At 42.7% G+C, this 26,457-nt stretch overlaps 1 protein-coding gene across 6 annotated transcripts in view; it reads right to left on the bottom strand.

Moving 5' to 3' along the window:
* LOC114562491 (A disintegrin and metalloproteinase with thrombospondin motifs 2) overlaps positions 1-26,457 on the bottom strand; it is a 191,402-nt gene that overhangs the window by 51,619 nt on the left and 113,326 nt on the right. For all 6 annotated transcript variants that reach the window (XM_028588873.1, XM_028588875.1, XM_028588876.1 and 3 more), the window contains exon 3: positions 16,034-16,211. In XM_028588873.1, coding sequence (XP_028444674.1) covers positions 16,034-16,211 — 178 coding nt within the window. The remainder of the gene's footprint in view (positions 1-16,033; positions 16,212-26,457) is intronic.

The raw sequence follows: 26,457 nt of genomic DNA, 5'->3' as shown, positions 1-26,457 counted from the left end.
GTACATCATGGACCTTTTGCACCTTTACACCACCTGCCGAGCTCTCAGGTCCTCCACTCAGTGTTTTTTAAGTGTACCTCGGACAAGACTCGGGGAGACCGTGCCTTTCAGTCGGTAGCTGATAAAGCTGTGAAATAGTCTCCCAATAACCTTAAGGTAGTTGGACTCTGTGGACTCTTTTAAAAAGCAGCTAAAAACCCATCTGTTCAGAGAGGCATTTAGGTAGCATGTGTTTTAAACGTGTGATACGTCTGTTCTCTTTGTACGTTTTATCTGGGGTTTTATTTGTTCTCCTTGTATATTTCTATCTGGTGTTTTATCTTTGCTTTATTTACTTATACTAGATTTTATTAGGTTTTATTTTGACTGTGAAGCCCTTTGTGACTGGTCTCTGTGAAAGGTGCTACATAAATAAACTTTGCTTGCTTGCTTCAATGAAATGGGGGAGGACAGGAAAAAAAGATGAGGAATAGAGGTCAATAGAAGAAAGCAAAGGGAGGGGTTAGCTTCTGTGCATGAGCAGGGTAACGCAGAAGCACGGACACAAGCCAGAACACTGGGGTTAGTCAGCTTGATTGGGAATCTTTTCAGAAATCTCCCAGAGTTCTGAGCGATGGTAGGAAGTCTGGAGAAAGAAAAGGATCACAGGGGGAACGTGGATAATATGCCAGGGAAGTGAACTAACTTTTCTCCGACGTCAGCACATCTGCTGTGGAGGACGATCCATCTCCCTCGCATTGCTACATGAAGACACATTTGGCAGAGTTTGCACATAAGCCGCTCTATGACAACACACACACACAAAGAGCACGGCAGCGAAGACATGCCAGCGTGCTCTCTTTAATTGTCTCAGTGTGATTTTGACCACAGCTGCAGAGGACACATTGCATAAAACAGTCACTTTCAACTGACTGTGTAAACCAGTGTCTCAATTTATATCTATTACATGCACGTCAGACGCAGTGGAACAAACTGAATATTGTAAAACTGACGACCCCTCCTGTCTGGCTGTCCCAGTAGAGTAAAACTAACACTTCACATCGACCCTGATCTGATTTATGTAGCTTCTGATGTGGTTATTATGAGATTATCAGCATCGCATTACCAAAACTTACATTATCAAACGTTATGTGTAATGTAATGCCAGACAGATCAGACTTTATCAGCATAACAAGGAAACATTTATATTGAACATATTTTAAAACTCTCAATGTATTTTAAAGCTACCCCTGGCAACTAAAGCATAACTAATATGCCCGACTGAATACATGTTTTTAATAGTTCCCCCTTGCTCTGCCTCAACGTGCCTGAAGAACATTTTCTTTTCTTACTGCATTTGAAACTGGTTGAGCACTCAGCCTCTGCGTTCTTTTTATGATTAAAGTTTTCATGGCTATGTTTCAGAAACTCAAAACACAAAAGCTAGGGGGAAATATTGTCAAAACACACAGGACATATTGATTTGTTAAATTAAATTACACTTTCCTTAACTATAACAAAGTGTTTTTGGACGCAGTTCCTAAACCCCAGTCTTCTATCAAAGTAATTCTTATCAAAGGATTCTTTCTGTCCCGATGCTAATGGGGACCTTGACCAATACGTGGGGTGCTAAGAAAACAATTTTCCTGACTTCAGACTTACAGTACTTTATAAGGAAGTTCTTTTTACAATAAAAGCAGATACACAGCACATTCAATATATAATGAAACATGGTGGAAGCTATAGCATGGGCCAAGAAGAACCCATTCAATTTTGGAGCGGATCCAAATCACGGGGCGAATAATTCACTAATTATTTTTCACTTTCGTTAACATTGCGATAGCGATGTTAACAAAAGTGAAAAAGTGAAAAATTTGTGCTGCATTCATGTGGTGTCTGAATAATCTGTAAAATGAGTTCCCGACTGAAAATCACACTGCATTCACATTGGCTACGTTCAGACTGCAGGCAAAAGTGGCCCAAATTTTTTTGGGGTCAAGTGACCAGGTCAGACTTCTTCAGAAGTAGCCTAGTGTGAACACTCAAATCTAGAACAGATCCGATTTTTTCAAATCAGACTCAGGCCACTTCCATATGTGGTCCTGAATCAGACCCAGATCAGATTTTTTTCAATGCGGCCGCAGTGTGAACAACCAAGGCGGATTTGATGCAACTTTTACCCTATGCTTTTACCTCAATAACCCTCTCTCCCCACGGGGAGGGGCGGGGCCTCCTGCTCCCGGTGCAGCTGTTAACCGGGGCGGACTGTCCTCAGTGTGCCCCAACCGCGTTGCGTCGCTAGGGTGGAGATCGTCTCATCGGCAACCCACCCAACCAGTCTGTAAACACGGACCAAGTCAGAGGGTCGACGACCCGTGGCGCAATGAAAGTGAGGGCCGGCTGAGGTGGGATCCCGGTCCATTGGGGTTGGGCACACCATCGGCCCGTCTCGCCCGCACCGTCGGGAAGGTGGAGCGTGTGAAGCCAGAGGAAACTTTGGTAGAGGCCCGTAGGGGTCCTGACATGAAAATCGGTCGTCCGGTCACACAGACTTTGTAGTGAATTTGCAGCCATAACCCCACAAAAGGCCAAAATAGCCTATTTGGCTCTCTTTCTCTTCATTCTTCTCCTCCTCAGCACCTGCTTATTAATGCTGGAATTACACAAATGTTTTGAAATAAAAGTGAAAATGCTTACTTCCTCCATAACCTCCCTAACTTTAGTGCAACAGCGTCTGATGTAATTGTTATTGTTCTTTTGCGCATGCAGGTCATTTCAAAACCGCAAACAGTTCAGACTGAAATCTGATATAGGCCACATTTTAAAAGGTAATGTGAACAGCCAAATAAAAAATCGGATCTGAGCAAAAAAATCTGAATTAGGCATCAAGACTTGCGGTGTGAACGTTGCCATTGTGAGATATTAATAGGTCTGTACTCTCCAAGTGCCCTCTTAGTTCTGTTATATATCTTTGAAAGAGACAGTTATTCCATTTAAATGTATACAATCATAAACACAAAAAACAGACATCCATACTGCCCCACACAAACATTTAGGCTTGTAATCTTACTGTACATATTTCTCCAAACTCAAATCAAATCGGGCAGTGATGTAATATTTAATTTTGCATTAATGATGATACAGTTAATTACAGATTGTAAATGAAAATTGCTATGCATTCTATTAATTGCAATTAATTATAATACCCAATTATGGATAAAAGGTCATATTTTGCCCTACATGGTCTTTCAACCACCTGAGAGTAACTAAATTATGTTGCTGCAGCCAGAACAGAGCCTGCGAGATGAAGAAAACACAATTAAAAAGTATCATTAGATTATTGTAGCTTTGAAAAATGAAGACTAATAACCCAGTCTGCAGTTTGCCTCCTACCATCACAGTGTTACTGTAATTGCTCCAAACAAGCACACACCATTAAAAGGTCAGGGATTGACAGCTAACAGACAACCACAAAATGACCCATCTAGATTTGACAGTCACTCAGGTTCAATGGGTGCAGTAAACAGAATGACAAATGTGTATTTCCAGCTCCTGCTAAGCTCTAAGCGGGCCTTGTTTTCTCCTCCCTCTCCATCCTCTGATCTCTACAGCCATTCTCCACTTTTATTTGAGCTAAATCTGAACACATCAGACTAATGCTACAAGACATATCAGCCCGCTCAGTGGGAGCAAAGAACTGACAACATAGGAAGATGAAGATGATTGAATATTCTCATTCCCTCCCCCTGCTCTCTTATGTGTACAGTAGAGAGATCCAACGGTTCTTCATCAAATTTAAAATAAAATAAACATCTATAACCTGTCCAACCGATTTTTAACATACCTTCTTAGCCATAAACTCTGCTCATGGCTAGTATTATCGCCATCATTGAATGAAGAAGCACAGAGCTATTTTATTCAATTAACCTTCCCTAGGGTGTGCAGCGGCAAATGAACTGCAGCCTAACAAACTCCCACCACAACACATCACTCTGCTAATCAGACAGCAGACATGAGGCGCATATTCCACTTTGACAATTTCATTCTCACGACATGGATGTCTGAGCACTATTGCCATTGTGTACAGAAATAGCAACACATTTTGTCTTTGTTTGTGAATATTAAAAATCATTTGCTGGTGCTTTAAACCACATCACATGATCTTCATCAGCAGATGGAGTTTTCTTAGATGTCATGGGGATGCATCTGTTGACATGACAGATGAGTAGCTATTAGGACTTTTAGGACTTCTTGTGTGTGACTATAAGTGTAATAGAGTTGCATACTCTGGAAAAAGATGGTAAGTGTACTTTGAGTTACTACGTCCAAGACAGTCTTGAAGTCTAAAAAGTGCTGTGGATGAACAGCTACTGAGCTTGCATGTAAACACACATCAGCTGATGAAGATCACGCGATATGGTTGAAAGCTCCAGAAAAAGCAAGAAAGTGGACCTTGAGTAAGGATTGTTCTGTCAAATTGTTGCCACATTTTTATGGTTTCATGTTTCTGGCTGTGGGCGAATTGTATACGAAATACACATTTATCACAGCAATATATGTATTATAAAAACACATAGTAAAAGGGCAAAACTACACACTTCAATGATTTTGCACTTGCGGAACATACTGTATTTACTCCTCACTCAAGTAGATAACTACCGCACACACAGAATGAGGAAACTGCTGTAATAGCGGTGCATGTATTTGTGTCTCCGGAGCGATGTAAGCCTCATTCACATGAGAGGCTCCATTAACCTCTGAATCAGCTGCCATCGTATTACATCCCCTTTACAAACACATTGCTACATTAATCTACATGGTGTTTCAGTGAGTGGTTACTCATACTGTGTGGAAGCTTTAACTTTAGAAAACAATTTCACATTTTCCTGCTCAAGCGTGCACATCAAGGAAGCTTATTCCGTGATGGCAGTGGCTCCCACACTTCTCTGAGGAGTGCCTGATTTAACACAGCATGTGTATGTGTGTGCATGTGTACAGAGTGTGTTTGCAGCATTGTGACAGTAGTGGGAGGAAGGAAGTCACACGCCATCTCATCTTCCATGAGCTTCTGTCCCTTAGGTTGGCTGGTTACATAACTGATGCTAACACAGAACACTGGCCACCTCCAGGGAGGTCTGTTGCACGTCATACAGTTCTACCTGCTGCTGTGTGCGAGCCCTGCATTTAAGCCTGCATACATGAAAAATAAGAATACTACTGCACATTCATAGTCCAGCTACTGCATGGACAGATACATTGCTCATAGGATCTAAAATACGAATTGCACTACTTTCTTTACTACTGTTGTGTCTTTGTTAAAGGGATAGTTCAGATATTTTGAAGTGGGGTTGTATGATGTACTAATCGATAGTCCGTGTATTACCTACAATAGATGGCGGTCGGCATGCCCCCAATTTGGAGAAACAGACGTGGACTGTATTACACCTCGGATCAGCGGTTTGGGTCAGAATTTATGGAATAAACAAATACAAGGAAATAAAAATGACTGATTATGACAAATCAGACAAAGAAATGACGTTCACTGTGGAGACAAGAGGATGTGAGACTAAACGGGTGTAAGAATTCACATGTTCTATGGTTGAGAACATGTAGTGCCAAAGAAAAGGGCTGTCTGACGGCAATCTAAACGTTGAAAATATTCTAATTAAAACACATAAACTGATGTTTATTTTTTATGTGGGCCTTTTTTAAGGTTGTAAGTGTGCTGCAGCCCCCATCCACAGCAGAACATTGCTTAGCTTTCGTGTTGGGACTCCCATCTGCTTCTCCAAACTGGGAGCGTGTGGACTGCTATCTACTGTAGGTAATACACTGACTATGGATGGATATGGATAAGTACCTCATACAACCCCCTTTCAAAAGAGCCAAACTATCCCTTTAAGGAGTTACTGTGAAAAACAGACTAAGTCTAGACAGCTGTATGATCTTATTATAATGCCTGAATAGGTTATCTAATGTCATCACACACATACTGTGAATACACTAACCCTATACTTTACATTACTCTCCTATAATTTTTCCCTATAACCTTAACCACTTTGAATAAAGAATATTAAAAATGTTGTAGACATGAAAAGATAAAAAAAAATAATGTCATTGATCCTAATCTGGGCTTTTGCTGAATGAAAACACAGTTCCGTTTTACCTTTTTAAGAACGACAAAAGAGGTTAGAGTTAGGAGTTCAGCACTAATTGCAGATCTGCAAATGGATGCAAACTCCTCATGGCAACAGAAAATCTTTACAAGGAAATGTAAGTTTTTTGTAGGATAATTCAGTTTTTTTCTTACAGTATTTTCTACTTACTGTAGGTTATCATCCTGTGACCTCTTGAGTGGTCCCAGACAAATAGACAAAACACAAGCAAATTAAGAATACATCTTCATAACTTTGACAACACATGAGCAGCATTTAGCAAATGCGCTGCAAATACACATAACACAACCAAATACAGAAACGCACTGCAAATACAGAAACGATGCAAAAAGAAAAGCATGCAACCCCTAAAACAGAAACGATGCAAAAGAAAAGAACACAATCCCCAAAAACAAATGCAACAAAAAAAACGCTGCATATTACACAATGGAAGTTCTCCAGGCCTCTAGGGGGAGCGCTAAGTGGAACAGCTTGATTTTCGTCCCCACGGGGAGAGAGCGCTCTGCCTTTTTATTACCACAAGTTTACAGACATGTCTCTGCTGATTGAGTGTCACCTGTGACATGACCCAATAAACTAGAGACACACCCACCAAAGGAGAGAAAACATATATCAAAGATAGACTTAATATTTACAGCCTATGATGTCAAAGCAGTTGCACACCGCAAGACACCATTCTGAGATTGAACGTGCCCCGGCTCTTTTCTTTTTGTATCGTTTCTGTATTTGCAGTGCATTTCTGTATTTGGTTGTGTTGCGTGTATTTGCAGCGTGTTTGCTAAATGCTGCGCATATGTTGTCAAGTTAATGTAGATGTTTTCTTAATTTTCTTGTGTTTTGTCTATTTGTGTGTGTTTCATTAAGTTGCAGTGCGTTTGCCCCTGTCGGCCACCGTACTAATCACAACCTTTGCCCAGAACCCAAGTAATGCGGGATGATCATTGTCACAAATATAGAAATACAAGGACACACACATAGTTATGTAGCAGGATTTCAACACCAAGAGTCTGGTATTGAAAATATGAGCACCACATCAGAGGCAGCACCAACGCTCAGTGCTAATCTTGTCAAAACACTATGATCACCATAATTATAGTGACTAAGGCTGTAATAATACTAAACCCCTTCATCCCTCCAAGGCTTCCCTTCTCCACCTCATCCTCTTCTCGCTTACTCTCTCTTTGTCTCGCAGACAGACAGAAACCCCCAACACACACACACACACACACACACACACACACACACACACACATTGTGCGTGGGTCAGTGCGGCAGTGGTGGCTGCAGACTGGAGCAGAGGTCGGTCGCACCCTGCTATTATCCCAGGAGTCCTGCTCTGTTTAAGGCAGCGCTGTGGCACAGTGAGTGATGGCTCAATGGAGGGCCTGCTGGGAGCTTACTAGCAGGTGAGGAGTCAGACGAGCCTGAGGGAGAACACACACAGAGGGACGTGGTGTAGGCACACCGACAAATACACACGTGCTGTCAGTCAGTCATGAGTGAACCAGGAAAGAAATAAAACCTGCAAACACACAGGGATGCACGCACACACACACACACACACACACACACACACACACACACACACACACACACACACACACACACACACACACACACACACACAAAAGAGTATGGTAAAAAGCCAGTCATGCTCTCCAGGGATAGAGCCAGTGGCCACAGAGAGAGAGAGAGAGAGGAAGCAGCTGGCTGCTGAAATACTTCCCCTCCTAACACTGTAATTTCCTCCCAGAGGCACACCTGGGCCGGCAGTCATTCCCACATATATACTGTGTGTGTGTGTGTGTGTGTGTGTGTGTGTGTGTGTGTGTGTGTGTGTGTGTAGTGCACACATGTGAGAGTATTTGCACCTGTGTATGTGTTTGGCGTGTGTATCTTTCCGCTTGGCTGCATGTGCGCATGCTTATGCAGGTATGCACTAAAGCACACTGCTGATTTAAAGTGGATCCCTACTGCCCAATATAACACCCATATTATTATATGGCATTACACATTATTACATACATAATACGTTTCGTATTTAACGCAAGCTGTGAAACAGAATGCGGCGCCGCTGCTCTGCTGACGTGAAATCAGCGGCAGCTGCTGCTACAATGTGGCCAGAGCTGATCAACCCGCTGATCTGTGACCAGTACCTTCCATCCATCCATCCATCTTCGTCCGCTTATCCGGTGTCGGGTCGCGGGGGGAGCAGCTCCAGCAGGGGACCCCAAACTTCCCTTTCCCGAGCAACATTAACCAGCTCCGACTGGGGGATCCCGAGGCGTTCCCAGGCCAGGTTGGAGATATAATCCCTCCACCTAGTCCTGGGTCTTCCCGAGGCCTCCTCCCAGCTGGACGGGCCTGGAACACCTCCCCCTAGGAGGCGCCCAGGGGCATCCTTACCAGATGCCCGAACCACCTCAACTGGCTCCTTTCGACGCAAAGGAGCAGCGGCTCTCTCCGAGCTCCTCACGGATGACTGAGCTTCTCACCCTATCTCTAAGGGAGACGCCAGCCACCCTCCTGAGGAAACCCATTTCGGCCGCTTGTACCCTGGATCTCGTTCTTTCGGTCATGACCCAGCCTTCATGACCATAGGTGAGGGTAGGAACGAAAACTGACCGTAGATCGAGAGCTTTGCCTTCTGGCTCAGCTCTCTTTTTCGTCCTGGCGGTGCGATAGATTGAATGCAATACCGCACCCGCTGCGCCCGATTCTCCGACCAATCTCCCGCTCCATTGTCCCCTCACTCGAACAAAACCCCAAGGTACTTGAACTCCTTCACTTGGGGTAAGGACTCATTCCCTACCTGGAGAAGGCATTCCATCGGTTTCCTGCTGAGAACCATGGCCTCCGATTTAGAGGTGCTGATCCTCATCCCAACCGCTTCACACTCGGTTGCGAACCGATCCAGTGAGTGCTGAAGGTCGCAGGCCGATGATGCCATCAGGACCACATCATCTGCAAAGAGCAGCGATGAGATCCCCAGCCCACCAAACTGCAACCCCTCCCCACCCCGACTACGCCTCGATATCCTGTCCATAAATATTACAAACAGGATTGGTGACAAAGCGCAGCCCTGGCGGAGGCCAACCCTCACCTGAAACGAGTCCGACTTACTACCGAGAACCCGGACACAGCTCTCACTTTGGTCATACAGAGATTGGATGGCCCTGAGTAGAGACCCCCTCACCCCATACTCCCGCAGCACCTCCCACAGTATCTCCCGGGGGACCCGGTCATACGCCTTCTCCAAATCCACAAAACACATGTAGACCGGTCCCAGGCTCTCTCCAGGATCCTTGCGAGAGTGAAGAGCTGGTCCGTTGTTCCACGACCAGGACGGAATCCGCATTGTTCCTCCTCAACCCGAGGTTCGACTATCGGCCGAACCCTCCTTTCCAGCACCTTGGAGTAGACTTTACCAGGGAGGCTGAGAAGTGTGATACCCCTATAATTGGCACACACCCTCTGGTCCCCCTTTATAAAAAGAGGAACCACCACCCCAGTCTGCCACTCCTTTGGCACCGTCCCAGACTTCCACGCAATGTTGAAGAGGCGTGTCAACCAGGACAGCCCCTCCACACCCAGAGCCTTGAGCATTTCTGGACGGATCTCATCAATCCCCGGGGCTTTTCCACTGTGTAGTTGTTTGACTACATCAGTGACTTCCGCCTGGGAAATCGACGACAATCCCCCGTTATCCTCCAGCTCTGCCTCTAACATAGAGGGCGTATTAGTCGGATTCAGGAGTTCCTCAAAGTGCTCCTTCCACCGCCCTATTACCTCCTCAGTGGAGGTCAACAGTGTCCCATCCTTACTGTACACAGCTTGGATGGTTCCCCGCTTCCCCCTCCTGAGGTGGCGAACAGTACCTTGTTATAATAATTTCCATGTGGTATTAGCACTGACTTGTTTTGTATCCATCAAATATAACTGGCTATAAGGTTTATGTTAGGGACAGCAAACATATATTTGTTAAAAGAAATGGACTTCAATGAACTTTTCTCCTACTGGATCCAGTATAAGTCCTATTTGAATGCTTTCCTATTAACACCTTCCTTTCCTGAAAAGGCTATACTTAGATTTTGGACAACCCATATTTATCCACGCTAAAATGGTTCACTGTAGTTTCTGTTTTCAAATTCTCGAGAGCATTGGGTATTTTCGTCTTAAAAATGCTTAGCCTCAGACAAGCCTTGGCAGATGACATTATTTACATAGGCTGTATACGGTGAAGGAATTCCCCCTCTAAAACTACTGGTTTTAGAGCTTATAACAGCAGCCCAAAGACACTCAGAACCGACGGCTCCTAATTTCATTCATTCTAGGGCTTAAACAGCCAATTTTGTTTTGGGGTGAATGGGAAGACTAGGCTGAAATGGGAATATGTTGCTTCAGGAAACTTGACCAAGTAATGGAAATAGAAAAAGTCAAATTAATCTGGTTAGAAATTAGATCAGTGTTGTTTTGAGGAACCTAATTGTGTAAATGCAATGTATCTGTTATGTAGTGATAAACCAATGTCTCCTTTTTATTACAATATAGTGGTCAGACAATAAGACAGGTTGGAAACAAGTTAACAGTTTAGTTACATTATCTAAATTACTCTATTTGAAGGAAAACCTAAAAGTGAGCACACCTGACAAGTCAGTAATCATCCCTTAAAGCACAGGAAAACTGTTGCACAACTCGGCAGGTAGAATAAGTCAAAGTTGAACAAGATGGATTTTGGTTTACAATGGACATATTTTGTAATACTTTTACCGTTGACCTTTGTAACAAAGGTGTTGGAAGAGAAAAGAAAGGCTTTGTTTTCTCATCCACACCTCCCTGATTGTCTAACTGCTTGTACTGGAATGGCGGCAAAAACTACAAAAATAAGACCAGTGTTGTATGAAACCGGAATTTCCCTCCAAAGTTGTCCACATGCACTTAGAGCTTGTGGCAGGGCAGGTCCAAAGCAAAGAGTTTAGAGGATGTCTCTTAAATAAGCCTCATAAGGATGTCAGGACAGTATCACCTTTGGGGGGTTTCAGGTGGCTATTTGGGATTTCAGCATGAGTCACTGTACTGTACTGCAAAGTGTGTGCTAGGACCCCCTGTTACATACTGAAGATGAGAGCAGGTTCATATACGAGTTGTGTGTGTGTGTGTGTGTGTGTGTGTGTGTGTGTGTGTGTGTGTGTCTGTGCTTACATCTCTAAGTGCTTAGTCACAAGTCAACTCTTAAAACCCCTGCACCATATGACTATCCTTGTGTCACACCAGCAGAGACAGAGAAGGGAAAGGGAGTAAAGTGAGAGAGCGCGTTCTCGAGGGAGCCGCCTTCATTTTCAGGATGCGTGAGGCAGACATTAAGCTACAGGGACCAGCACCACTGGCCTCTGTCTGACCCCCTTCAATTTCCTCTCAGCTCAGGCCCAAGCTGACGCATCACTGTATCGCAGCTGTGCGACGTGGCATTCACCACCAACACAACAACAGTGACCTAACTCCGCTCACATCAGCCTAGAATGGTAAAGCGCAAAACAGTACAGCTCAATACATAAAAGAATAGCACAGAACAGCAGTGCCTAAGGGGTAAAACAAATGCTGGCTTTGTGCAGATGCATGGGGTCCTGTGTAGCTGCCTCAGTCCTCCGCCCAGTGTCAGTCCACCAGCTGAATGTCCCAGACGCAGCAGGGAGCCTTTCGGCCTTGAGAACAATACAGATCTCTGAAATGTCAATGAAAACAAGTCAGCTGCAAAGAACTGCATTTTGTAACACAATTCTATAACCTACTGTGTATGCGTGCTGAATGACAGTGTATGCTATCAAAATAACGGTTACACTTTACTTAAAAGGTATCTACATAAGAGTGACATGACACAGTCACAAAGTCATAAACGTTCATGTCATAGCGCTTCTTTTAGTAAGTGTCATTTGGTTTTTGTCATGACAAGTTATGGTTAGGGTTAGAGTGAGGGTTTATGTGTCATGACAGTGTCATGTGTTCATGACAGTGTCATGTCACTCTTATGTAGATACCTTCAAGTAAAGTGTTAGCAATATAACATACAACATTCATGTAGAAACATTGTGACTTTTATGGACTTTTATATTTATGTGGGAGTTTAGTCCAGGTAGCAGACTGGGTCAGGGGGATTATGGGAAAAAGCCCTCTGGTAGTCCATCTGTTTGGGCATGTCTCAGTAGCCTGGACACAACACCGCACTGGCACGCATACACGTTTGTATACACACAGCTGAAGCAACACACCCACACGGGCAGTCCAGTCCTACTAGACAAAACACCAAACCCCATCCTCACTGTCCAGCCTCTGAAACAAAACATGTCTGCAGACACCACGAGGAGACTTTGTTTGGGGCAAAAAAGTAAAGATAAAACACAAGAGAAAACTAGAATTACCGCCTTGCGGTTGTATGCCTCCGCCAAACAGTAAAGTTGCAGTTTACATCAATGTCTTACCAGACTCATAATATTTTTGTCACTTAATTTCATCCCATTAGACATTTGTGTGAACCATTGGCATAATTACAGTAGGAATTCTTGAGCTATGGCCACAAACACATTGGGCAGGCCACAGTGATCCTTTACCTTTGACCTCTAAAATCAAATCAGTTGATCGTTTATTACAAGTGGACGTTTGTGCCAAATTTGAAGAAAGTCCCTCCAGGGCTTCCTGAGATATCGCGTTCAAAAGAATGGGACGGACGGACAGACGCTCAATGGTGTTTTAAGCCCCTGTCTCCTTCCAGGCAGCGCTGCGACTGTTGACTTCATGGCACCTAACCCTAACCTTAACCCTAACCATAGCCTAATCCTAGACACTGGGGGCTTAAAACACCAATAAACCTGACAGACAACCCGAAAACATGCCTCAGGCCACAGCTATCGCCGGTGCGGAGGAATAAAAAGGGAAGAAAAGGAACTAAAATTAGCAAAACAGAAAGACATTGATCAAAACCACAGATGAAAGAAGGAGATAAAATGAAAATGTAAGGGGCGAAGAAAAGACAGATTGAAAGATGGAGCTCTGTCCGCACAGCAAAAAAAAAATGAATGGCAATCCTTCGTTTTCTATTGCCGCAGCGATTAATTGATGAATGTGCCACATTAATAATACAGCTTGCTCTGTCCACTTAGGACACTGATTCACACCTCCTCAGCTTATGGTGTAAGAAACCGATCAATCTTTCTCCTTCTTCATCTCTCTCTTTCTCTCCTTCCTGAGCTCCTCTATTACCTTGCTAAATATAACTTCCTTCCCTCTGTCTTTAGCCAGAAAATGAGTCCAACATTCAATAACTGGCTGTGAATTAAGTATGCTTGGCAAATGAGATCTCCAGAAATGATTGATTGATTATTAATTAATTTGTTAATGTCCCTGATTGATCTACAGGGGGGTGATTGTCTGAGAAAGAGAATATGAGGGAAGTTGTTTTTAACTGGGAAAGAAGTGTAAAGGCAGCAGGATCTATAATGTGCTTTCAATGTCTCCATGTGGCTGTGATATTACAGTGATGTGATGTAACAACTGGAAGGTAAACCTGTGTTTACATAATGTTGTGGTCTAGAATAGCTAAGACAAAGATAAAAAGGAAAAAAAGAGAAGAGAAACAAAGAGAGAGATCCACATCAAATGCTACTGGGAGCAGCACATGCCTGCTTGTCTGTCTGTCTGCTTGGCCTTGAAAATCCTAGCACTCAAAGCCAGACGACCACAGAACTCATGCCCACGCCATCACACACACACACACACACACACACACACACACACACACACACACACACACACACACACACACACACAGTGGCCTGTTCTATCCTACGCTATTGATCTGCACCCCACTCTTCATTAGAGAGGCAGATTCAAAGGCAACAAGGAGCAGTGAGACGTGTTGTGTGTGTGTGTTTGCGTGTCTGTGTGTATGCAGCATGTATGTGTGTTCAGAAGTGTAAATGTATGATCAAGGGAGTTGTGTAAGCTGCGTGTGGTTACATCCTGTATGTGTGTGTGACTTTCTGTATAGTTTTTTTTGTCAGTGTGTGCATTCTGTGTGTGTGTGTGTGTGTGTGTGTGTGTGTGTGTGTGTGTGAATGTACTGCCAGGTATCAGTAACAGTGGGAGCAGATCTGTGTTACTCTAATGCAGTCTGTCCTCAGTGGGTGTTCCTATGGAAACTCTCTTTTTCGGTATATTATTAGACATTCTTGAGTCAACTGCTCAGAATAGGAAGACACAGATCTTATCTATTGCGATACACTTGTTATAAAGTGCTTCGTCTCGCTCCTGTACAACATGTGAGACTTAATTCTATGAGAATATTTTTTGCTTTGTGATTAGTTGAGATGCAGACTCTTGCACAGGTCGGGGTCACAATTGATTGACTTGTAGGCATCAGATCAATCACAGTGATTGGGCAGCCACTTCTACTGACGCAAGCCTGAGGCAGGTTTTGCAGTCATATATTTTCCAACAAGCCAAGTTCTTAAACCACTCACTGTACAGCTGACATGACTTATCCTATTTTCTGGGAATTTTAATAGTCTTTTTTTTCAATTATTATTACAGTATTATTTATCAAAAAGTAAAGCAACAATATTTCCAATATTATCTTACAGTCTTACAGCACATACTAAATACACTGTATGCTGCACATTTCCTGGTGTGAGCCAATATATAGATACTGTTTATGTAGTGTTCACTCTGCTATATTGCTTGCATTTTGAGAATTTGAGAGTAGTTGAGTGTCTTAGTTATTATGTTTAGCAGAGAATCATACTGTATGTGGTGACACTATGATATGAGCCATATTGTGAATGCACATTAAATGCTCCACCTAGGCTAATACAAGGTTGAAACACGCATTTCTATGCTGTTTTATTTACATGTACATCTTACTGTAGAGAGTTACTGAAATAGAGCAGCATTAGAAACATTAGACATGTCCCTTTAGGTTATATAAAATTATAAATATTCTTCCAAATTGAGCGAAACTTCCATGTTTTGTGTTGAGTAAAATCTCATTTCATTGTAAAGAAATAACATTTTAAGATAAATACAAGATAAAACTGATGAATATCTGAATTTTTATGATGGAAATATAATTGTGTTCGCATGACAATGTTCAGTCCTTGAGTATTAAAGCCTATTTGAATACATATTTGTCTTCCTTACCTCTTATCCCAGAGCTGACATGCTGAGTCAAACTGTAAGTATGATGCTCCCTCTAAAACAATAGCCCTACTTGTTGTTTCACTTCATTTATTAAATCTGTAGAGTGGAAAATGGAGGCAGACACAACGAGAAACCACCCGACTTGAGTGCCAGCTGTTAATTGTTGAGGCAGCCAAGGCAGCGTATAATTCTATAAAAGATACAGAGGGTGCTACCTTACCACTCAAATGCGTGCGTCTCCATATGTCGCTCATTTCTCACTGGGAAATTAGTGCAGTGACAGGAGGATGCGTTTAAGTGTGTGTAGGTGTAATCTTTTTGACGGCAGGGTATGCTCAAGCTGTGACTTGCTGTCTTTGCATACAATAGTTTGATATGATTATATAAGCAGGTGTGTGTGTGTGTGTGTGTGTGTGTGTGTACGTAAAGAATGGTTTAAGATACTAGTTTATTTCAGAATAGTCTGTGTAGTGTTGGAGGATGTACTGCAACAAAAAAATCAGAGCAAATCATAACAGGTTTTAAATTTCAGTTGAATGATGAGGGACTGAGCTTGCAGTCAGTGTCATTATATCATTCCAGTAAAAATGGAGAAGATGGAGTTAAATAGAGCACAGAGCTGAAGTGTGCAGCATTCAGTGAAAAGTGTGTAAAAGTGGAGAGTGACACAGTTGGAGCCACAGACTGACCTCTGGAGTGGTAGTCTGCCGCCATGCTGCTGATGGGCGCTTTCTTTACGGCTGAGGAGCGATAGACAACGTGTGTCCTTCCTCCTCCTCCCTCCTCCTCCTCTTCTTCTATCACTCCGTCGCCCCGCTCCACCGGCTCGATGAAAAACTCCTCTTGCTCCATCCTGATCATACCAGCCTGAAAGAGAGTGTGTAATATTAATTGGTGACATGAATACTCGTAGGTGAACTCTGACATCATGTTAATGTGTGTCAGTCCCTCATATAACAGCAAGATTCTGCTCCTCCCTTTTTTTACCTCTCACTCTAAATAATAATGCCTTTTATTTATACAGTGCTTTTTTAAACACTCAAAGACACTTTACAAGGTTCTGAACAGGAAGTACACATACTGTACTATGACAATTAACTCACTACAATACACACATTGTGTGTATTCTCCATCCATCCCTCCCCACCTCTCCCCCTGACCTCTCGCCCTGACAGTCAGCCCTTTTCTCTTTACCCCACTGCTGTGTTAGGGGCATGCTGGGAGAAAAGAGAAGAGGATGGGACAGCAGTGATCCCTCCTGGGGACCTGCAGAGGACCAGAGTGACACCTGGCTTCTAAAATGGCCAACACAACTGCAGGAGATGAGACTGTCCCACTACCATCCTGGACTAACACATTCTGTCAGCTAATTCCCCACATCCGCCTTACACACACATACTCACACAAACACACATGAGATGTGCACAAAGGCAAACTCACATGGAGAGAGTGAGGCGGGGGAAGTAAGGGAAGAGACTGTGAAAGAGATGGGGAGAAGTTAAGAAGCGTGCATACAGAACACACAAGTTGCGTGCACATAAACGGGGAGAACAGGCACTGGGAAAATTGCCCGTCACTCTCTCTTATTCCATCTGTCTGTTTAAGACAACTGGTAATTACCAAGGCAACGCACTGCTGTAGAGGAAAGCCATGGGGGAGAACACACAGAGAGGATGGAGAGGCTTTGGAGAGAAAGAGCGCAAAAGAAAGAGAGCAATAAATGAAGAAGAGAGACATTGATGCGATCAGCGCTTGTCTGCTTCTCCCTCCCCTCAGACAAGAGAAGGAAGGGATGATGAGCGAGTTGAAGAGAGGAAAGTGAGCTGATGAAAATACAGTGTACATTACAGAGGAATGTGTGATGAAATGCCGTGTGGACTGTACTGAACAGAGTTTTGCTGAAAGACACAGAAATGCCACCCTAGGGCACAATGACCGGCTACAAATGGTGGATTATATTAGCCTATTTGTAGGAGTATAAAGTATGTATAAATATCATATTTATAACCTGAACGAACATGAATTTTATAGTGACAGACATGTACTGTACAGAATGAATGATGATAGATGGAAACATATCTAGAGTGCAATATTCATTGTAAAAAAAGAAAATGAGGTTTTTGAGAAGATAAACACTTAGCACTCTTTGCCAAAAACCCTTTAACTTATTACATTGAAATGTCATGTTATGTTTCTTCACTTATTTTTTTTTTTTTTTTTATCTATTACTGCTACTACCTCCATCTACCATAAACTCACCTACTATTGTCTGCCTGTCCTGGAATCCTTCCTCTGTAGCTCTTTATGAAGTTTTTCCTATTTTTCTCCTGTTGAAAGGAGATTTTTGTTTTTTATTTGTGTGTGTGTATGTGTGTGTGGTGTGTGTTTTATTTCTAACTGCTGCCTATGTGTTGTCAAAGTGGGGGAAATGTTTTATCATTTGCTTGTCATGTCTATTTCCATGTGTTTTCTTTAGGTTGCACTCAGTTGAGCTGTCTAGGCCACCTATAAATACAATTATTTTGACTTCACATAAATAGAATAGAGAAAACAATATGCATTTTGCCTTTGACCATCACTGTGTGAGGTGCAATGATGAAAGAAGTATTTTCACTGGACTTATCTGTATCCATGTAAGTCTCTGTATCATCTATAGGACAGTATCTACATGGAGCCTGAACATAACAAATATGAGGTTTTAACTTATGTGAGCACCTAGACTCTAAATATCTATTCTTTTCCTGTAGCATACTTACTACCTATTGAATCCTTTGAGCTCTAAAGGAAATGGAGTATAAGAACTCGTGTGCTCCTTGAATTCCTCAGAGAGGCCGATTTGAAAAGAAATGGATATTAACAAAAGTGGTCCCTCAGAAATAAAGAGGTGCTCTTTTTCTTGCCTCTCTCTCCCTCTATCTCTTTCTCCCTGTCAGTCTGAGGCTTGGTCTCGGAAGGATGTCGACAAGCCACTGACCTGCCCTCTCACTCACTTTCCTCCCTCCCCTTTTCCCTCTCTCCCTCCACCTCTCTCTCTCTCTTCTCATCCCTCCATTTCCCCGAGCCGTGGTGCGGCATTCCGATCGGAGCTGATGGATCTGCGATGGTGCATGCATTCCCACTCCAGAATACCAAGCAGTGGAGAGAGGAGAGCTGTGTCAAAGAAAAAATATGACATGTGGGACTGGGAGACATGGCTGGATCGATCTGAGCCGGAATAGTGGGGGCGGAGGGTTAGAGAGAGGGGAAGGTGTGAGGGAGCCAAAGAACTGGACACGTACTTTGAAAAGCCGAAGTGTATAAAGCATCAAAGCGTCTGCACACATTTCCATAGTGAGAAGCATTGTCTTTATCTCCTCTAAAGCAGGGGTAGCCAAGTCCTAGTCGAGGGGATTACAGGGAGGCTTGTCCAAACACTGTGTCCAGAACAACTGAGAGAATTCAGATTCATCGGCAGTATGCCAGCAGCCTTAATGTGGCAACACCATTTGGGTTATTCAAAGACAGGGTTAAGGGCCACATGGAGATAGGCTACTTGTAAAAATAAACATGACAAAATGATGTTTCTGAATATTTTAGTAGTTGAGCACCATCTCAGAAAACACAAACAAAAACAAAGTCTAACTACTGTTGAATGTACTTTTTAGTGCAGCTTGTTATTTCCCCGTCTACTCTCAAGTCACGCAACATTTCCCCAGGCATCAAGGTGACAGCACCTGGGCAACATCAGTCAAGCTTTATTCTGCACTGCCGAACAAATACTTTACTCTATGGTGAAAACTGATGACATTTTGAGGATGAACCTAAATCCCCAAACTTAAAACTACAGTACTGTACACCTTTGCATTCTCTCTTTTCTGTTAGCCTATTTGTTTATTGTTTCATACCTGGATTACTTTTAAGAGTGAAAGTCGGAATCTGATGATTTATGAGATGCCTTAAGAAGCACATTTAAAAAAAAAAAATGTCTTAAATGATTTATGGAAATGCATCCTTGATGGACATCACTGTAGAGGGTGAGCTCTGCTGATTCTAGCAGTGGGTGCATGATGTCTGTATGTTAGATTACTCTGAGAAGTAGCGGTGTGAAGTTTGTGGCCAATGTGTCAACCTGGTGATGGGGGAGAAAATACTACTGCAAAAATTCTAATGCTGTTTGTATCTGTTCAAACTGCATACCATTTGATCATATCCAAATTATGTATTTGTAAGCGGCTACAGTACATCCCTGATTAATGGTCAAACACTCACACTACAATTTTACCTGTGAGTGGTTCTTCACCGAATGAACAGGTCCGGTGTGTCAACGTGTTTTCTGCCAAGTGGTTCTTCATCTGCTGCCATGAATTTCCTCTGTAATTGCTATATCCAGTGGGGAGAACAAGTACTTGATACACTGCCGATTTTGCAGGTTTTCCTACTTACAAAGCATGTAGAGGTCTGTAATTTTTATCTTAGGGACACTTCAACTGTGAGAGACGGAATCTAAAACAAAAATCCAGAAAATCACATTGTATGATTTTTTTAATAATTAATTAGCATTTTATTGCATGACATAAGTATTTGATCACCTACCAACCAGTAAGAATTCTGGCTCTCACAGACCTGTTAGTTTTTCTTTAAGAAGCCCTCCTGTTCTCCACTCATTACCTGTATTAACTGCACCTGTTTGAACTCGTTACCTGTATAAAAGACACCTGTCCACACACTCAATCAAACAGACTCCAACCTCTCCACAATGACCAAGACCAGAGAGCTGTGTAAGGACATCAGGGATAAAATTGTAGACCTGCACAAGGCTGGGATGGGCTACAGGACAATAGGCAAGCAGCTTGGTGAGAAGGCAACAACTGTTGGCGCAATTATTAGAAAATGGAAGAAGTTCAAGATGACGGTCTATCTCCCTCGGTCTCGGGTACCATGCAAGATCTCACCTCGTGGGGAATCAATGATCATGAGGAAGGTGAGGGATCAGCCCAGAACTACACGGCAGGACCTGGTCAATGACCTGAAGAGAGCTGGGACCACAGTCTCAAAGAAAACATCATAGTAACACACTACGCCTTTTTTTGTTTGTTTGTAATGTTTTTGAATTGTTTTTAATTGTCTTCTAACTGCTCTTTAATGTTTTATGTAAAGCACTTTGAATTGCCCTGTTGCTGAAATGTGCTATACAAATAAAGCTGCCTTGCCTTGCCTTCCCTTACGCCGTCATGGATTAAAATCCTGTACGCAAGGTCCCCCTGCACAAGCCAGCGCATATCCAGGCCCGTTTGAAGTTTGCCAATGACCATCTGGATGATCCAGAGGAGGAATGGGAGAAGGTCATGTGGTCTGATGAGACAAAAATAGAGCTTTTGGGTCTAAACTCCACTCGCCGTGTTTGGAGGAAGAAGAAGGATGAGTACAACCCCAAGAACACCATCCCAACCGTAAAGCATGGAGGTGGAAACCTCATTCTTTGGGGATGCTTTTCTGCAAAGGAGACAGGACGACCGTACCGTATTGAGGGGAGGATGGATGGGGCCATGTATCGCAACATCTTGGCCAACAACCTCCTTCCCACACAGCAGGGCAACTAAGGAGTGGCTCTGTAAGAAGCATCTCAAGGTCCTGGAGTGGCCTAGCCAGTCTCCAGACCTGAACCCAATAGAAAATCTTTGGAGGGAGCTGAAAGTCCGTATTGCCCAGCGACAGCCCCGAAACCTGAAGGATCTGGAGAAGGTCTGTATGGAGGAGTGGGCCAAAATCCCTGCTGCAGTGTGTGCAAACGTGGTCAAGAACTACAGGAAACGTATGATGTAATTGCAAACAAAGGTTTCTGTATTAAATATGAAGTTCTGCTTTTCTGATGTATCAAATACTAAAATGCTAATTACTTAAAAATCATACAATGTGATTTTCTGGATTTTTGTTTTAGATTCCGTCACTCACAGTTGAAGAGTACCTATGATAAAAATTACAGACTTCTACATGCTTTGTAAGTGGGAAAACCTGCAAAATCGGCAGTGTATCAAATACTTGTTCTACCCACTGTATTTAGCATCATCACTTTATAACTTGCCTGTTCAGGGATTGCTGTGGCATCAGCTCCCTCGCTAGTTGCTGTTCTCTTATTACAGTAAGTTCATTGTGCTTCTTTGGGCGATGAGCCTGAAGATGTTTTATTAGGTCTGACGTGTTAAAATGTAGCTTATTAGCTCCACTCCCCTCATGAGACACTTAAATCTGACACAGTTGCTTTCTGCATCTCATCATTTTCTTCATCGATTTTAAAGGATTTTCACATCACACACAGGGAGTATCACTGCACATCTGGCTGAAAAGGTCATGGCTGAGCATCTATTTCATATTTCTATTATACATTTCCATATTTCTGGGTTTGTGTCTTTTGTCACAACAACATCTGATCATTTGCATATAGTGAAGGCAACACATACTGTACACAACATGGTGGTGGGACAAAATACCACCTGCTCGATTGCTTCTCATTAGCAATATATACAGACATGTATGCATTAAATGCTAATGATGCCAACATTATACTATAAGATTTCCAGAAAATTACTTTTTACAAAGATGCCAAAATATAACAATTTCCAATGGAAAGTGTCCATGGCCAAGTCTATGTCTTATTTGGAGTAGCCAGGACATATTTTGGTAGGAAACACTGATGTTTTCAAATGTTACTGCTCAATGCCTAATCTTCTGACATGGTGGGGACGTCTTAAAATTATCTGCATGGCACTTAGTTTGTTTTATGGCATTTACTGACCCTTTTAGCCTCTTTATGAACAATTTCTATGAGAAAGTTACACCCCTGGTTCTTTCACATACATTCTGCCTTTGAATTGGGCTTATTACAGTATAGGTGATATGTGATTTGTCTTTAATGCTCAGTCAACGCGGTATATGGACTATTGGTAGCGAGTGTTAAACCTGCATCACTTGTTTACTATAAAAATAAGATTGGAATTCACCTGCTCAGTAAATGGAGTCATGGGAATCAATGCCACAATTCATCATTAGGCTTTGTTATGAAACTATTTGGATGCTGAAGAAAGCCAATAATTAAAACATGTTTCTTTGTTTATGTTGTCAAAAATGACTTTGCTGCTTCCCAAAGACTCATATTAACAAAGCCAAAGCTAGAAAGATGTCTCACTGGTGAGTGGTATGATCTATTTCAGTTCATATTTCAGTCAATTTAAAAACACTTCCTTGAGTAAACTTCACAAGGAATAATGATGCAAATTACATCTGAGTAATTTATCATCAAGATTAAAAGAAGAATAAACATTTTGAGCAACCTGCACCAAATATTCACATCTGGCTCATTATCAAAGAAAACACCCGTAAATGATCACAACTCAGCATAGTACAACTGGGTTATTATTATTACTCTCATGGCCATTGAGATGGTGACACTAACCACAACCCTCCCTTAGACCTGACGCCCATCTGCAGGCTCCAAATCTGGATCCTACACACTGAGTGTCCAGTTACAACAGGAGGATCTTTGGTGTTTGAAGGCACACCATGGCTCTATTTCAAGATCTGAAAGGAGTAACTTGAGTCTTAGTTAAGTGTACTGTGGGGCACATGAGACAGACGAGCAGCAGAAAAGCAGTGTTGGAGTGGAAGAGCGGATGTTGTGGTGTGGATCAAAGTCACACCCGGTCAGGGCCCTTTCGGCTCAGTCCACCACAGACATTGTGTGCGAGTGCGTGTTTGATCCGATTCATAAACCTGCTACTGCTGGCTAACTTCACACGCAGTTGTATACATGCATCCACACTCATACAGGCAGGACAGAAACAATCACACACGCACAAACACACACATCCACGCACAAATATAGCTTTGATAATGACTCACTAATGTGTAACCCTCCAATTCGTTCATGCTTTGAATCATAAGAGAATCAGGCTTGTACAATAGTAAGGCTGATTTGAAACATTAGACACACTTCAGAGAGAGAGATTACTAACAGGACACGTCACCGTAAATAGTAATAGTGTTTTATTTAATCGCATCAACAGCAAATTGTACCTTTATGCTACCCCGCTAAGCTCTAAGAGAGCCAGGTTTTGAATATGAATATGGCTCTGGCAAAAATGTAGATTTATCTGAAATTGATGAAGGCGGCATGAAGCAAAGCTATTCAAAACTAAATGTGCTAAATATATAAGACACTTATGATGACCCTTGGCAAACCTTTCCTCTCCGCTGCTTTACTCTCGCAGGAGAAAAAGGTAGAGCAGAAGGAGCAGGAAGAGAGAGATAACTGCAATTAAGGTTACGTATTAAGACAGAGAGATTAAGACATTAAGTGAATGAAATTATTTGCGTAATGTCCTGAAGAGCCAGGCGTTTGCCCAATTATGTTAATCAGGGATATGGAACAAGGAAGGAAAATAAATCAGATTTAGCAAACAAAATGTGTCAAATATGAACACGTGAAAGGGGTGATGTCTTGTCATACCTTTGTCTGCTCTGTCAGTTACACACACACACACACACACACACACACACACACACACACACACACACACACACACACACACACACACACACACACACACACACACACACACACACACACACACACACACACACACACACACACACACACACACACACACAGGAAGCCAGATGCCAGTGTGATTTAAGCCGTGCAGGATTTAGTGATGCAGCCCCATCCCTGCTACCCTGCTCAGCTCATTACATAGAGTGGTCTCCAAAAATGGTCACACACCTACACACCCTCACATACATACACAAGCATGGTGGCCTTGTCCCAGTCACCCTCTATTTCTCTTTCCACGCTTTCTCCACCTCATTTGCAAATTATTCATCTTTGACCTACATTTATGATCACAGTCAGCCAAACTACACACACACTCTCTTACACACATATAGAGTCTGGGTCATTTTAACTCTCCAGTCTGGCCCATACACATCAATAGTCTGCGACCCCTAAAAGGAAAAAGGGGAGGAGGAGGAGGAGACATGAATAAACAGGAAAGGCCCTCTTTGAGTTCCCCACAACGCAACTCTGAGGCTTTAGACTCTTATATCCAGGAACATCTTGCTAGTTTTTGAGTCATACCCCTGGTGGTGCACTTCGGTCAATAAGTTCTGTGTTTCCACCCTCATATTTCTCTCTATATATGCACTCTTCCTTCATCCACTTTCCCTCCTTACTGCCATATAATCTGCTTCTCCTTTGCTTTCTGCTCTCCCCTTGTCTTTTCCATCTCTCTTTTTGTTTCTCCCTTATTTTTTGTATTTTTTTTTACAATTCCATTAGTATGCCATCCTCCCTTACTTCGTCTCTTTCCGTTTCTCATAATACTAAGTGGTAGAGGCACTCTAAATGTGTGAGAGTGAAGAGGGGCCGGCCCAGGTGTTGGTAAAAGAAGACAGAGCACAGACCATATTATTTAAACAGACTCTGGATGGCACGGACCTAAGAATAGAAGTAGTAAGCCAAATCTGGTTAGCTTGACCGCATGATCTGTGGAAAGTTTGGTTCAGGGCGAGAGCGTTCTCACACACACACACACACACACACACACACACACACACACACACACACACACACACACACACACACACACACACACACACACACACACACACACACACACACACACACACACACACACACACACACACACACACACACACACACACACGAATACAGCCGCTGACAGTCTGGCATATAGACTGAGAGACAGAGTGCCAGCCAGACAGTTTGCAAATGAGGCTGCCTCAGTATCCCATTCTCGCTTTCTCTCTCTACCAATTCCTGTTGTTATTCATCAGGACAGAAGGTCCATCCCTCCGTTTTCTGTCCAAATGGAGATTATGAATCAGCAGTATGAGGAAATAGAAATCAAATGAGCAGAGGAGTTAAAGCAGATAAAATGTGTCATAACCAGCCAGGAAGAGGCGATTGTGAAAGAAAGTGGTGGCTAAAAATGAGAGAATTTGAAACTGACAGATGAGAATTAAGAGTTAGAAGATTAAAAAAAAGAAAAGCATGGGAAATAAGAATGATTTGGGGAAAAGGGTAAAGTGGATTTTGGGTCAACAAATGAAAACACAACAACAAGGAAAAATATAGGAGAAAATGTACGAAGTCAATTACTGCATAATCAGCTCAGCAAAGGTCCTCCTCCTCCCCCGTTGTTCCTCTCTCTCCTCTCTCTGTCTCATCCTTTCGTTCTTTTTCTCTCAGCAGTCTGACAGCTTTCCCAGACAGCCAAATGTTCTTGGCCTGACCAACATAGAGGAGTCAGGACACGTGTTGGGATTGTTTACACGATCCAATTATCAGAGGCATCTACATTCGGTCTCTACTGTTGTCTTTTCACAGTGTGGCTCAGGTATTAGCAGAGGGCCTGTACTTTCTACAGAGGGTGGCAGTTTGCTGCAGAGGGCCAGAGGCTGTATAACATAAAGCTGATATATTGTTGGATCAAACTTACTTCAAGCCCAGAGGAAGGTTTAGAGTGGCTAATGTTGTGTTGCATTTATAGCATCCTCAACAATGACAAAGTGCCATTAAGGAAAGCTCAGAACTCCACACAGACCCTGGGGCAGTGCACCGAAGGCAATCTCTGAGGAAATGTTTGTTTAAGCCTTGAAAATCCTAATTTTATCTTGTGTAAATTGGGGAATAAGCGGATCTCCATAATAAAACTACTGACACTAATTCAGAGCCTAACAAAAGGAGACCTGCATTCATTTTACAGGTTTAGGGATAGACAGTGATTTCTGCAAGGTTACAGACATTGTGGGTACAGACATTAATAGAATACTGGGGTTTGACTTCTTCTTGGTTCCTGGTTGTGCAACTGTGTCAAAATAACTAAATGAAAATAATTTTATGTTTACCAAATATGTTTCTGCAAAGATACAAGCAAACGTCTCAGAAAAACCTACGTAGTGAAGGGTGTTATGGGTAACTGTTAAACAACACATTGTGCAGACCTGCATGTCAAGCAACCTGATTGGTTGGTTGTTCACACTCCTGTCAGGAGGTGTGTTCAAAACAGAGAGGAAAGAGAACCTAAACGTGATATGTTAGCTACAAGTACAAAAGAAA

Source organism: Perca flavescens, chromosome 10 (assembly GCF_004354835.1).
Source record: "Perca flavescens isolate YP-PL-M2 chromosome 10, PFLA_1.0, whole genome shotgun sequence".
Classification (NCBI taxonomy): domain Eukaryota; kingdom Metazoa; phylum Chordata; class Actinopteri; order Perciformes; family Percidae; genus Perca; species Perca flavescens.
Note: the sequence above shows the minus strand (reverse complement) of the source record. Positions and strands in the feature narration are given on the sequence as shown.